The sequence below is a fragment of the Lepidochelys kempii genome, chromosome 7, assembly GCF_965140265.1.
Source record: "Lepidochelys kempii isolate rLepKem1 chromosome 7, rLepKem1.hap2, whole genome shotgun sequence".
NCBI lineage: Eukaryota > Metazoa > Chordata > Testudines > Cheloniidae > Lepidochelys > Lepidochelys kempii.
Window position 1 is genome coordinate 6,672,122 of NC_133262.1, and position 12,784 is coordinate 6,684,905.

The window sequence follows — 12,784 nt, forward strand, 5'->3', positions numbered from 1 at the left end:
TCTGTGGGCAATAGCTGAGATCATTATTATTTGTTATGAACTGAATCACACCCATCCTCTCTCTTCTCCCTGTTTTGCGGCATGACTTGCAACAGTATTAAAGAATCAAGTATGCACATAGAAGTAAGGATAGATCCAGAAGTAAGTTCTAGTGGACACATACATGATTTTGATAACAGAAACATCCTTCTCCTCCCTAAATTTTGTCACAAAAGAGCTAACAAGTCTTTAAAGATCATTTGGCAATTCAGGGCTTTAGCTCATTAAAAGACTGCATAAATGCATAATAAATCACTCTGCCTCCAAAAACTGTTTCAAAGAATGAAGGTAGTAGCACAAAATCACCATTCAGTTACAACTGAGGGCAGAGCACCATTATTAGTATAATGGACCTGTCTCAATTCAAATTAAAGCACAAACAGGGTGACTACCGCTGCATCCTCAAAATACTTGGTATTCTGGTACTTTTGGGAACCGTCTGGGCCTGTCCCCACCCCCATTAGAATAATCTTGCACACACAGTGTATGCGAGGCCGTGCTGCACAGAGGATTGCTGGTCTGCCCTTGCCGGTGGTGTGACCTCCCAAGAATCTCTCCCAAAGGACACGGTAACTTCAATTCTAGACATTAGAGGATCATAGTCACTCCACCAGACAATAATGTAGCATAACTCCTTTAAATCAAAGTCAGTTTGGCAGTTATCTCACCCATAGAAAATAGTAGGGATTTTTAACATGTCAAAGCTGAGGTTCTGGTCTAAGTACTATATAAAGGAAAAGCCAGCTTTGTATCTGGATGCACCGTATTTGGTCTGTAGATAGAGGGCCTCAGTTTCCATTACTACAGTATACTAACCTTCAGAACCAAATTCGAATTCCTTGCCCCATACTCATAAAGACAGCTATGAGATTTGTTTAGCTTGTTTTCAGGCTACAAACACTATTTGCACTCTTCTGATGACTAGCTAACTCTGTCTGAGGAACCTCTCATATTAGACAGTCCTGTTTTAGCTGCTGCTCAAGTCTTAATCAGTCTTTTTAAGTACAATTAGAGACTATTATTCATGGTACAAAAAAAAATCAATATTAAGACCACTTTAAAGCAGCTGACACTACAGAGCTGTCAAGCAAAAAGTATCCACAGCACTATGTCTTCCTGGTTCTTCCAAATACTGTGTGCCAAATTTGGCTCTGAGTTATGCCCTGTGCAAGCCCACTGGAGCATGTCAGCATCCAATTTGGACCCTCCTCTTTAATGAGAACAGCAGTGTACCAAGTTAGCTCCCGGGCTCTGCTACTGATTGAGCATGGGGTTGGAGGAATTTTCCCGACCATTCTGATGTACACAGGCAGGCTCTGAAAGAGAGTTCTTAACGTCTTTCCATTAGAAGCTTTCATCCCAAACTAGAAAACTAACCAATATTTTTAACTGCCGGTAGCTCTTGTAACTATCTTTGTAAAAAACTACAGTAGCTCCGGAAATTTATTGGATTTTCAACACCTCTGAACTCTGGAAGAGTTTGGCTGCTTGATCCACTCAGGAAATGCACAAGTAGGAGCACTGCAACGTCTTACAACTGGTCAAGATCTTTTAGTTCTCAAAAGCAACTGTAGACATTAAATACACATGGTTTGTATGTACATTTGCAGACAGAGATTACACACACACACACACACACACACACAAAATAAATATGAGCTTTACTCTATGAAATAGACTTCTCCATTCTCGGTATAGGCCATCTCCCAGTTTTCAGGTAGAGGACCTAGGTTTTCCTCTGCAGAAGGAGGTAGGTATTGAGGGAGCTTCTGAGATGGTTCCGTGGTGGGAACGGCGGTGATGCTATTATTCACAGGTGGTGGCGTTGTTTCTCTTATACTATGTATATTGTGCTCGTCTTGGTCCCCAGAATCTGCTGTAGAATCACAAAAAGGATTATCGGTAAACACACTCAAATATTTGTACCACTTTTTCTTCCTTGTTCATTTGTTTGTGTCCATACCTGCATTGATATTGGTTCCAAAGACTCGACTCACCTTTCAAAGCACAGGACTTGGGAGACTGATAGTGAGTTTTCCTGTAGCTGTTGCCTCTAAAGCCTCAATCCTGCAAACTGGGGCCTGCTGAAGTAACTGAGTTCAATGGGGCTCTGAAAGGGTGCAAGGGCCCACCCACAAAGAACAACTTGTGGGGTTGGGGCCCAAGAGAATAAGATTCCTTTCAGCAGAAGGATCGATTGGGAGAGTTTCAGAATTGCCTAAGGTACCTTGGAGCACAAGTGCCATAGAAATTCAATGAAGTGGTAGAGTTTTTTCATATTAAACAATTTCATATTAAGCAATGAAAATAATTTATTTCAATGTTTTATAATAGTCATGAGATCCTGCTGTAACAGGATTGCAACAATCTGTTCTGCCCCCATCCATGGGGTTTTACAATGCTACTCATCTCCAGAGCCTCTAAGTGCCTTCCATGTAAAATCCTAGCAATAGTATAGTCCCTAGTGATGGGTGCATGGTTCTCCTCTCTCTTGAGGAAAAATCTCTGCTTGCAGTATTTAGGGGGTGGGCGTGGGGGACAGTGAGGGAATGGGGTCATTGGATCCCTGCAGACCCTAACCCACCCTCCAAAATGGCAACAGTGTATGGTCTCTGTAGCATCTCCTCACATCCTTAAACCTTAGGAGCTGCTCCACACAAACTGGATCTCTGCTCCTAATTACACGATGGAGACTCTAATTACATAGCTACGTTGGCATAGCCCGGTAGCATAGGCTCGGCCTGCCCCACAGAAGGGGGTTTCCCGTGAGTGTACGAACGCTAACTCCCTGAGCAAGGCTATGTCTACACATAAGCAACAGAGTAGCTGCGTCTACAGAGGTACAAACATTTTCACAGCCCTGAGTGACACAGCTAGGTCAGCCTACATTTTAAGTGCAGACCAGGCCTAAGTTAGCTATGTCAAGGGAACTCTTCTGTTGGCATCTACACTGAGAGTTTAGGTCAGCATAAGTTTTTTCACACCCCGGCTGACATAGCATCACGGAGATAACTTTACAGTGTAGACCAGGCCTTAGTTTACAGATGTTCTAAACACTGCTGTGTCTTGGGGCTGGGGTACAAGAGAAAATTAGATCGACCCAGCTATGTCATGCTCGGGGGTGTGAAAAATCCACATCCCTGAGTGACAGACTTAAGCTGACCCATGTCCCCATGTAGACAGCGCTAGGTCAACCGCTGACCTAGTTACTACCTCTCGGAAAGCTGGAGTTACTATAGTGACAGGAGAACCCCTCCTGTTGCAGTGAGCGTCTACACCAGTAGTCCTCAACCTATTTACCATGGTAGGCTGCATATGCATCTCTCTATGCGTTCTGTGGGCCGCATCGACACAATATATATTCCATCTGTATGACCCTGAGGATGTCACATGGGCCGCAGCTGTGCGCTGATTGGCCCACAAGCGGCCTGCAGGGTGAGAACCACTGGTCTACACCGAAGTGCTACAGGGGCACGGCTGCAGCCCTGAAGCTGGGCCGCAATAGGCTGCTAAGTGTAGACATAGCTCAGTAAAGGGAGCACGGCCGCCCCTAGGGCGTGCGGGGCCCGGGGCGGAAGTGACATCACTTCCAGAACCGACCACGCCGGGAGCGAGTAGGGGAGGCTGGTGGAGGCGGCGCCTCCCCAAACAGCCAGGCATGGGCCTGATGGCACTGCCCCCCCCCCCCCCCACGGCCCCGCTTCGGCAGTGCCGCTGGGCTCCAGGAGGCTGGGGCCACGTCGCCTGCCTTCCTGGGGCTGGGTGCACTCTCCCTTGGGTGGAAGGGGCGGGCCTGAGGGTAGCCTCCCCCAGCCAGCGGTTCACCTGCTGCCCATGCAGCACTGGCCAATCGCGCTGACCCGCAGGGCCCCCCCAAAATGCGGGGCCCAGAGCGGTCACCCTGATTCGCTATCCCCTGGGGACCGCTCTGCAAGGGAGCTTTGCTTCTTGAAGGGGGTGGAAATCCACAACAGTCTTCCAAAGCAAGAGTTACTGGCCAGTCTAAATCCCAACTCCTTGCCATGGGGGAGCCCTGCCTGCTGTTTCTGTGAACAGGAAAGGCACTGATATAATATTTTCTAAACCAGAAAAATAAAAAAATTATCAAGATTAGTTCAACACCCCCACTGTCTGCTTCCTGCATTTGCACCTTTAAATATTTTTAAGTAGAGATTGGCAAGATTAAGAAACTAAAATATGATTCATTCCTCCCTTACTCGTCAGATCATTAGTGTAAACATGCCAAAGCTTGAAAACACAAGTCTAAGACAGGTCCTCTGCAGAACACGGAGAATTTTAATATGGTTAGCAGAGTTATCCCTGGCATGAAATAAGCATGAAAAAGTCTTTTGACCTGCGTGGGCCAATGCTCTTCTATCCAGATGTTTGTGCTCAGTTGGTGGAGACAAGGGGCCGAAGTCTGATCTCATGGTGACAGATTATTTGTATCTTCATTAACTCACAGAGTAGAAAACACGAGTCAGAGGGAATTATAGTGAATATATACCTCCTGTCTCTGTAAAAGGCAAAACTGTGTGTTGGTTTCACAGTTAACTGTTCTCATCAGGGCCAGTTCCCATTAGAAAGGAGATTAATTAGATCTCAGAATGACCTTTTCCCAGCAGTAGGTCCTGTGAGGGATGGATGGGTGGGGTGGGAGTTGCAAAGTCACAAGATGTGAGGTTTCAGGATTTATATTCAGCAATATGGAGTTTTGCAAAAGGGGTGCAGAGCTGCGATAAGGGTTCCAAACCTCAGGGGGATTTACCTTCAAAGTAACTTTTGGGGGTGGTCAGAAGCAAAGATGGAACAAACAAACTGAACACAATCCTGAAAAAAATCTGGGAGCTTCACCTGGGGGGGAGTAGGGACAAGGGGATGCCTGGTATAAGGAGGAGCCAGGCATATCAAAGGGACTTAATGGGCTGGGAAAGAGACTCAGAGAATCAACAGGACTCGAAGGAAAAAAATAGACAAGGAGATACGTCTCTGAGATACTGCCTGGCTAACAGGTTGAGAAGTTGACCAAGGAAATGGACGACAAGAGATGGTTTTCCTAAAAAAGCTGTTATAGAGACATAGACTTTAAGATCTGGTCTCACTACAGACTTACACTGGTATAACGATGTCGCTCCAGGGTGTGAAAAATCCATGGCCCTGTGCGATGTGGTTACACCCACCCCACCCTTAGTGCAGACATCGCTAGGTCAGCTGGAGAAACTTTCCAGTCAGCATAGTTACTGCCTCTCAGGGAGGTGGATTAACTACGCTGATAAGAGAGCTCTCTCCCTTCAGCATAGAGGGTCTTCACTGAAGCACTACAGCGGCGTGGCAGAGCCGATGCAGTGTTTTAAGTGTAGATCTGCTCGTGACCACTGTGAGCATCTCGTTTCATCCCCTACGTAACACGAGCCAGAGAACTCCTGTCCACCACGAGTAAGCCTCTGTACCTAGACAGACGAGGCTCTGTCAAATGCCAAGCCTGACATATTGTAAGCTCCTTGGGGTCTTTTTGTTCTGTGTTTGTGCAGCGCCCAGCACAAGGGGGTCACAGTCCATCACTGCTTAGGTGCTGGAACTAGGGGTGCGGGGGGTGCTGCAGCACCCCCTGACTTGAAGTGGTTTCCATTATATACAGCATTTACTGTTTGGTTCAGTGGCTCTCAGCACCCCTTCTATAAAAGCATCCCGGCATCACTGGGGCTCCTAGATGTTACTGAAATATAAATAATAATAATTGTGAATATCACTTGTTTTGTTAATCTGAACTTTCTTCCCTATTTTTAATTAATCTTGTGTTTCATGGTCTTAGACAGTTGATTTGGGGATATTTCACGCAAACCAGGCCTAAGAGAAAGCCCCTTCAAGGGAGAGAGAATTAAGGGAAAAGAATGTCTGGAGACTTCTCCCACGTCTTGGGGTTCTTGATCAAGAAGGGCCGCGATCAAAGAATCCTCCTCCATAAGGCTCGCTGTTTCCAGGGCAGTAGTCTGCCCCAGTACTATTGTTCCTGTTCATTTGCTCTAGTGCCCACTTCATGTGCTTTCCAAACACTTAAGGAGGATGGTCCCTGCTCCAAGAAGCTCACAAGCAGACAGAGGACAAGGGAATAACAGTTGGCAATTTCAATACAATGTATGTACAGGAAATGCCTACGGGCCAGAGTGGAGGATGGGTCTGAAACTCATTTCACACGGGTGTAACTCTAGTGACTTCAACGGAGTGACTCATGATGTGCACTGGTCTTAGTGGGATCAGGACCTGACCCAATAACACGGAGAGAGTGATAACAGCAGAAAAACCTCCTGTTCTGTGTGGAAATGCTATAATTTCTGATTATACTGACAGCTACTTTCTTTGGTTGCTCTTAACAGCAAAAAGAAAACAATGAAAAGAAAGTGCAGGAGCATTTATAAAACCTCAGTTAACTTCTGTGTTTCTGAAACAAGAGCAACCGTAAATGTTTAGTTGGCTTCTCTGTTTCTGATCTGTTACAGTAATGCTGTGGCTGCTGACTCAGCTTTAAAATGCAACATTAGGCTGAATAAAGATCAAGGAAAGAATGGTCACAGGCATCTCTCCAGTGACTACCACTTGCTATCTCACACAGAAAGTGGCATGTCCCTCCACGGATATCTATCTGCAAGCGCAAATGTTTCAGCAGACCTGACAACCAGGCTTCTACGCATGGAAGGAATGTGCTGCGCTGGCAGAAAGACTTACATACTTTTGAAAATCTGGACCTGAAGTGCTACCACCAATGAGATTTAGGTGCATAGCTTTGAAAATCCCACCAGGAACATGTTTCGTCACCTAAGTAACTTTGAAAATCTGGCCCTTAGAGGAAAATCAACAGCACAGCTCCACTGAAATAACAGGAGCAAGGCCAATTGACACCAACTGAGAGTCCTGCCCATAGTTTGGAAAGAAACTAGGTAATGGTGTTGATTAAGCAGAGGAGTGTGAGCCAAGGGCTTCTGAGTTCTAGTCCTGGCTCTTTCACCAACCTGCTACATAATCCTGTGCCAATCACTTCTGGCCTGATTTTCAGAGACTCTGACAGCTTGCAATGCACATGGAGCTCAACCATCTCCGAAATGAGGCAATTTACTTCTCTCTGTTTCCTGGTTGTGAAAATGAGAACAACACCGTTCACTGCTTCCATGCCTCATGGGAGCATTGTGAGGCTTAATTAATGCTTGCACAGCAGCTGAAAAGATGTGCAGCCCTATATAAATCATAAGGACGCTACTTGAAAGTTCTGGGCTACCAAGATACAGGATCAGTGTTTAAATCCTGACTAAGGGCTTGAACCAGTTCCCATTTACCTCAGTGGAATTTGGACAGAGCCATTTAGTCTCTTGCTCTGAGCCTGCCAGCACTGAGCAGCGGAGTGGTCAGCTTCCGGCAGGCGACAGCTTTCCCGCAATGCTCCTAGTCTCTGGGCCAGAGGGGCAGCACCATAGTTTCATGCAGTTTAAGGCCAGAAGGGACTGTTAGATCATGTAGTCTGACCTCCTGCAATTCACAAGTCACCAAATTTCACCCAAATACCCTCATGTTGAGCCCAGTCACTTCAGTAAAATGAAGGGATTTTAGTCCTCAGGAGACTAAACTCTTGGGTGCCATAGGCAGAGAACTGGACACCCTGCGATGCCGGTGATGGGAGGGAATTGGTAAGGTGAAATATGCCTAGGCGATCCATTCCCCGGCTGCAGAGAAAGGCAGAACAAAACCAAAATCCCTGCCAATCTCACTTGGGGCAAAATTCCTTCGTGACTCAAAATCTGGCAATCAGCTAGACCCTGAGCATGTGAGCAAGACACATCCATCTGGCATCTCAAACAGTGGATTGTCTGTACCACCTCAGAGCACTGGTCCACCCCAACCAGTATCCCATCTCCAGCTGTGGCTGATCTTGGATGCTTTAGGTGAACCCCCGACCCAGATTGTGCATCAGAGAAAAAAAAAGTTCCTTCAAGACCCCTGCAGGCTGAAGCATGAGATCAAATTAACATCAGAGAGATCAGTGTGAGACCCGTTGACAGGCACAGGACATTTTAGAAAGTGAAACACAAGGACTTCTTAAGCAGACCAAGTTTGCTTTCACATCTCATTGACTCTCTGTGGGCCAGCCCCAGCACACTGGGGGATGTACCACAGGGAACAGAAGGAGTAAACTATACGTGCTTGAGAAGGCTTTGGTGTAGGTAAGAAATACGTGGCCAGCAATTAAAAGAAAAACAGTGGGGAGAGAGAGTGAAGAGGGAACAATTTGTTTCAAATGCATCCAACTTGCTCCACAGACCCCTGATTACAATGGGTAGAAGTGTCAGTGGTAATGAACACTTCCTTGATTTTTTGCGGCCTGGCTGAAAATCAAGCGAAAACAGCAGAGGGAAAAGTCACAGGTGGGAGTGAGGATCAACGCAGATTTAGTTTCCAACAAAATAACACATTGTTCAAAATATTTCAAGATGACAAAGAGTTTCAGATTTTCATTAAAACTTTTGCAATAGCAGCTGCTTTTAATTGTCCACAGGAAAAGGTTCAGAATATTTACATGCTCTCCAATACTACATCACATCTTTTTACAAAACGGCTTCTGCCTCTCCAAGAGCAAAATGATTAGTGTGATGCTTATAAGGATTTAAAATAATTTATTTTACTTTCCTCTAGGTGCTGTCCAATCATTTGGAACATACACTCCTGTCAAGTGGGCTCCATCTCATTTGGAATTGATGGAGTCATAGAATATCAGGGTTGGAAGGGACCTCAGGAGGTCATCTAGTCTAACCCCCAGCTCAAAGCAGGACCAATAGATCTATCCTAATGCAATTGAGGGCAAAATCTGGCCCACTGAATTCAGTGGACACTATTTAAAGGAACATGAATGTACCTCAAATGACAAACACGCCCCATCCTGTACAATAGATGTGAAATTCTCAATTATTCTACACAGCAAGAGATGTCTACTCAGAATTCCCAGCTACTTCCCATTTTAGAGGCATCTATGATTATGTAAGACTGTAAAACGAAGTGACTACAGGAGGTTCTGAAGAAAATATACAGCTTCTCTCTGTGCTGTTTAATCAGACTTTAACCATCATTAACATAAGATATCAAAAAGGTAAAGAGTCAGTGAATTTTCTTAGAATTCTCTAATCTATCTTCATTTCATGTGCCCTTCACAGATAAAGTCTAAGAGTCTATGGCATAATTCTACTCTGAACTCTCAAGAAAGAAATGCTTTATATTAACCATAATGCTCCTTCATTTAGCAAATTAGCTTTGTTGAGTATAGTGATAGGTTAAGGGGGGGGGAAATGGAATCATGGGCTATATAATTTTGTATGGGAAACAGATACACATCTAGGTTAATCCCTGACATTTTTAAACTATTCTGTGAGCTAGGGAAAATGTGTTAATAGAAGACAGTAGAAATACTTCTAACCCAGATTACAATGTGGTTCAATCCAGAGCTGGCAGCTTTGCAGGGCTCCTATTGGGGGAGGGGAGAATGCAATGCATCCTATAATATGGACAAGAATATTTTTTGCTTTACCTGTAAAGCTACTGTTCATTTCAGGGATGTCATCCTCATCCTCATTCTCCGTATGCACTATTCCAGCATTTTGCATATCATTATAAGACTTGGTTCGTTTTGGAGTCGACTGCTTGGAGTTGGACTGAAGGTTTTGCAAAGCATCAGTGGTAATCACTTTCCCACTGACGGGTTGGCTGGGAGGCTTGGGTGTTCCATAATAGTTACCTAGGCAATAGAAACACATTTGCATGTTCAAAAAAGTAGATTTTAGGCCGCAAGATTTTTTATTCTTCTTCTTATTCCATCAAAACCTCTTTCTCCCCGCAAAAGACAAAAATAATGGTTCTTGTTTTTCTAACTATATTTCACTTCTGGAATAGACTAGAAAGATTTCTTTCCTTTTAATTTATTCATGTTGAATTTAAAAGTAGAAGTGAGGGTTGCATTGTTTAGGTGCACTGAGCGTACAAGGACTAAAACAAAGGCAGCTGTGGTGAATAGCAAAACTTCATCTCATTACATTTGAATTTCAATTAGTGGCTTTTTATATGTATGCACCACACAATACTGTGTCAGATTTAGAGTGAACCCTGCAGAAAATAAAAAATTCATTACTGCTATCACCAGATAGGTGATGAAAAGCTGGGATGACCTGCTTTAATAGAAGAGCTCTTTTGGGTGGCTGTTGCATTTCTGAAAAAGTAATCTCTCTCTAAAGGAACACTTTGTCAAAGGAAAACACCCAGTGCCACCTGCTTTCTTTAAAGAGGAATTTCAGCTGTTGGGGTCAGTTAGAGTAGAAGTGAACTAGCCAAATCTTTAAAGCAAGACTCTTAGGGGCAAATATCACATGCAATTTGTGGGACAATTTTGATCCTTTCAGGGAAATCCCATCTTATGGCAAATTCACTAAAAGTGCAGGTTCAGTCTAGCCAGGATAGCAATCTTCACAATGAAATATTTCAGCATTTCCAATCTACTTCACTTTGCAGTAGCACTTATGAACCCCCATCATTTAGACCCCCATTGTGCTAGGTGCTGTACGAACACAGAGCAAAAAGACAGTCCCTGTCCCATAGAATGTATGATATAAGCAAATTTATGATATTCAGAATACAGTTTATATTATTTGACATTATAAGCAAACAAGTCTATATTTAAAATATCAATTATTCATACCAGTTTCAACAATTATTACATATTTTAATTTCTGCCGTTGGGCCACAGAAATTGACTTAAAATATTGTCCATTTAAATATAGCATTTTATTCCCAGGGATCCCAAAGCAGTTTCAAAAATACATTTTTACCTCTCCACCCCCAATATAAAAGTGCATGTTTATATATGCACATATATACCCTATAAACATTATTTATATCAGCCATAATTCTTTTCAAAATTCTACTCAGAAAACACACTGGTAAATTTGATTACATTATGCATTATATCTACAGCTAACTAGATTACATATAAGGAAATAATGAGAGAATGATTTGGCACAAAAGTGTCATCAGAATCCAACTCTTGCTGGTAAAACCTTTTTAGGACACCATACCATTCTATATGTACTATATATTCTCTCCATCCTATACAGACATTCAGAGTATACAGTGTGTGTATATACATATACACACAAAATGCAGATTATTCCAGATAAATACACATGAAACCTATGTACCACACCAAACCATCATGTCCTGTATATATGTCATAAATATTACAAACACACACACACACACACACACCCCTGCCTATAGGAGAATGTGTTGTACATGTTTAAAATTTATAAATGAGTTACACACAGATGTAGACAAACCCGCTGTACGCACTGCTCAAATGAAGTAATCCTTAGGTTTGCAGGAGAACAGGCAGTTATTTTACAACGCCAGTTACAGCTCACTAGAGCTTAATGTGCAAATCACATACATTATGAATTTTAATTCATAAAACATAACATTCATCTGAACTGCCATTTGAGTGGTTGAATCAATCTTCTCCTTTCAAGCTTTTACTCGAGTCCATCCCTGAAGCTCTATTTCCATTGGCCTTCGGGGTGAATTAAGACAGGAATCATGCCTGAGCAGTCTGAGGGTTGTGTGCAGGAAGGAGAGTGAAAAACCAGGCTAACACCTGTGGGCCCTGTGAAGGGCATGGGGATAGACTGGGTAACAGGGAGTGAGAAAGAGTCCAGCCAGGAGAAAGGATCAAGCGAGTTCATTGAGGCGGGCCCGCGAAAGGAAAGCCAGCTTCTGTTGCTAAGCAAATCCCAGTTTGCCTTCCCGCCTTACCCTGCACAAAGATCTTACCCATCGCACTGCCGTCTGTCTTAGAGTACAAGGACTGGGATTCAAAATTCACGGTTTCTAGAAATCAGAGGGACTCCCTCCTCAGAGCATTTAGCAATGTAGAAACGCTATGACAGCAACACACAGAGCTTCATTCTCGGTAAGCTCCATTCAAGTGTCTATAAAGGATCAAGGAGTCAACTCCGTAGAGCAAAGCAATGTTCAGCAATACCTTTCTGTTTTATTCTTCATTTCGGAATCTTAAATGTACACAGATGCATAATTTATAAGGAGAAGGAAATGACTTCCTCTGGAAAGAGCCCCTAATGGGGATGTCGAATCTTACAGCAGGTGCAGTCTCTGCTAGAGAAATGATTCTTACTTTCTATATGCTGCAAGAGTATTTTATGGAGGAGGAGGAATGTGAGAGAGAAAGGAGGGGGAATATAAAAGAAGTAGGAAGAGAAGATAATCTATCCTACTCTATTTTGTACTTCTCCAGAGATTCAATATTACTTGGTTATTTCTTTTTTAAGCTCTGTGTATTTTACAAAGATACTAACAGGTGATTACAAAGATCAACGCGTATATAGAATACATGGGTAGCAATTCAGCTTGCATGTGTGGCACTGAACACAGATACTTTGTCCAGCATTTATTTCAGTGATTTTATATGTTGTTAGACCTACAAATATGTAACACACACAAAGTTTTCAACAAAGGGTGTATAGGTGTGTAGTTGGAGCAGAATTTTGATAATCGTGGTAAGTATGTAACATAGATGTGCTAAGAGGTCTCCTGGGGACCTTGGTTAAAATTCCACCACCAAATTCAAGAAAAGGGTAGGACGATTTCTCCCTGACTCTGATGGGTTCACCCCCTCATCTCTTCCAGTCATGATTTAGACGAATGG

General features: G+C 43.5%; 1 protein-coding gene across 29 annotated transcripts in view; it reads right to left on the minus strand.

Moving 5' to 3' along the window:
* Window positions 1-12,784, minus strand: part of MAGI1 (membrane associated guanylate kinase, WW and PDZ domain containing 1) — a 481,666-nt gene that overhangs the window by 88,920 nt on the left and 379,962 nt on the right. For 26 of the 29 annotated variants that reach the window (XM_073351027.1, XM_073351032.1, XM_073351026.1 and 23 more), the window contains 2 exons: window positions 9,605-9,811; window positions 1,705-1,915 (listed from right to left, as the gene is read on the minus strand). In XM_073351027.1, the coding sequence (XP_073207128.1) occupies window positions 1,705-1,915; window positions 9,605-9,811 (418 nt within the window). The remainder of the gene's footprint in view (window positions 1-1,704; window positions 1,916-9,604; window positions 9,812-12,784) is intronic. The other 3 variants (XM_073351013.1, XM_073351009.1, XM_073351030.1) reach the window with 1 other exon arrangement.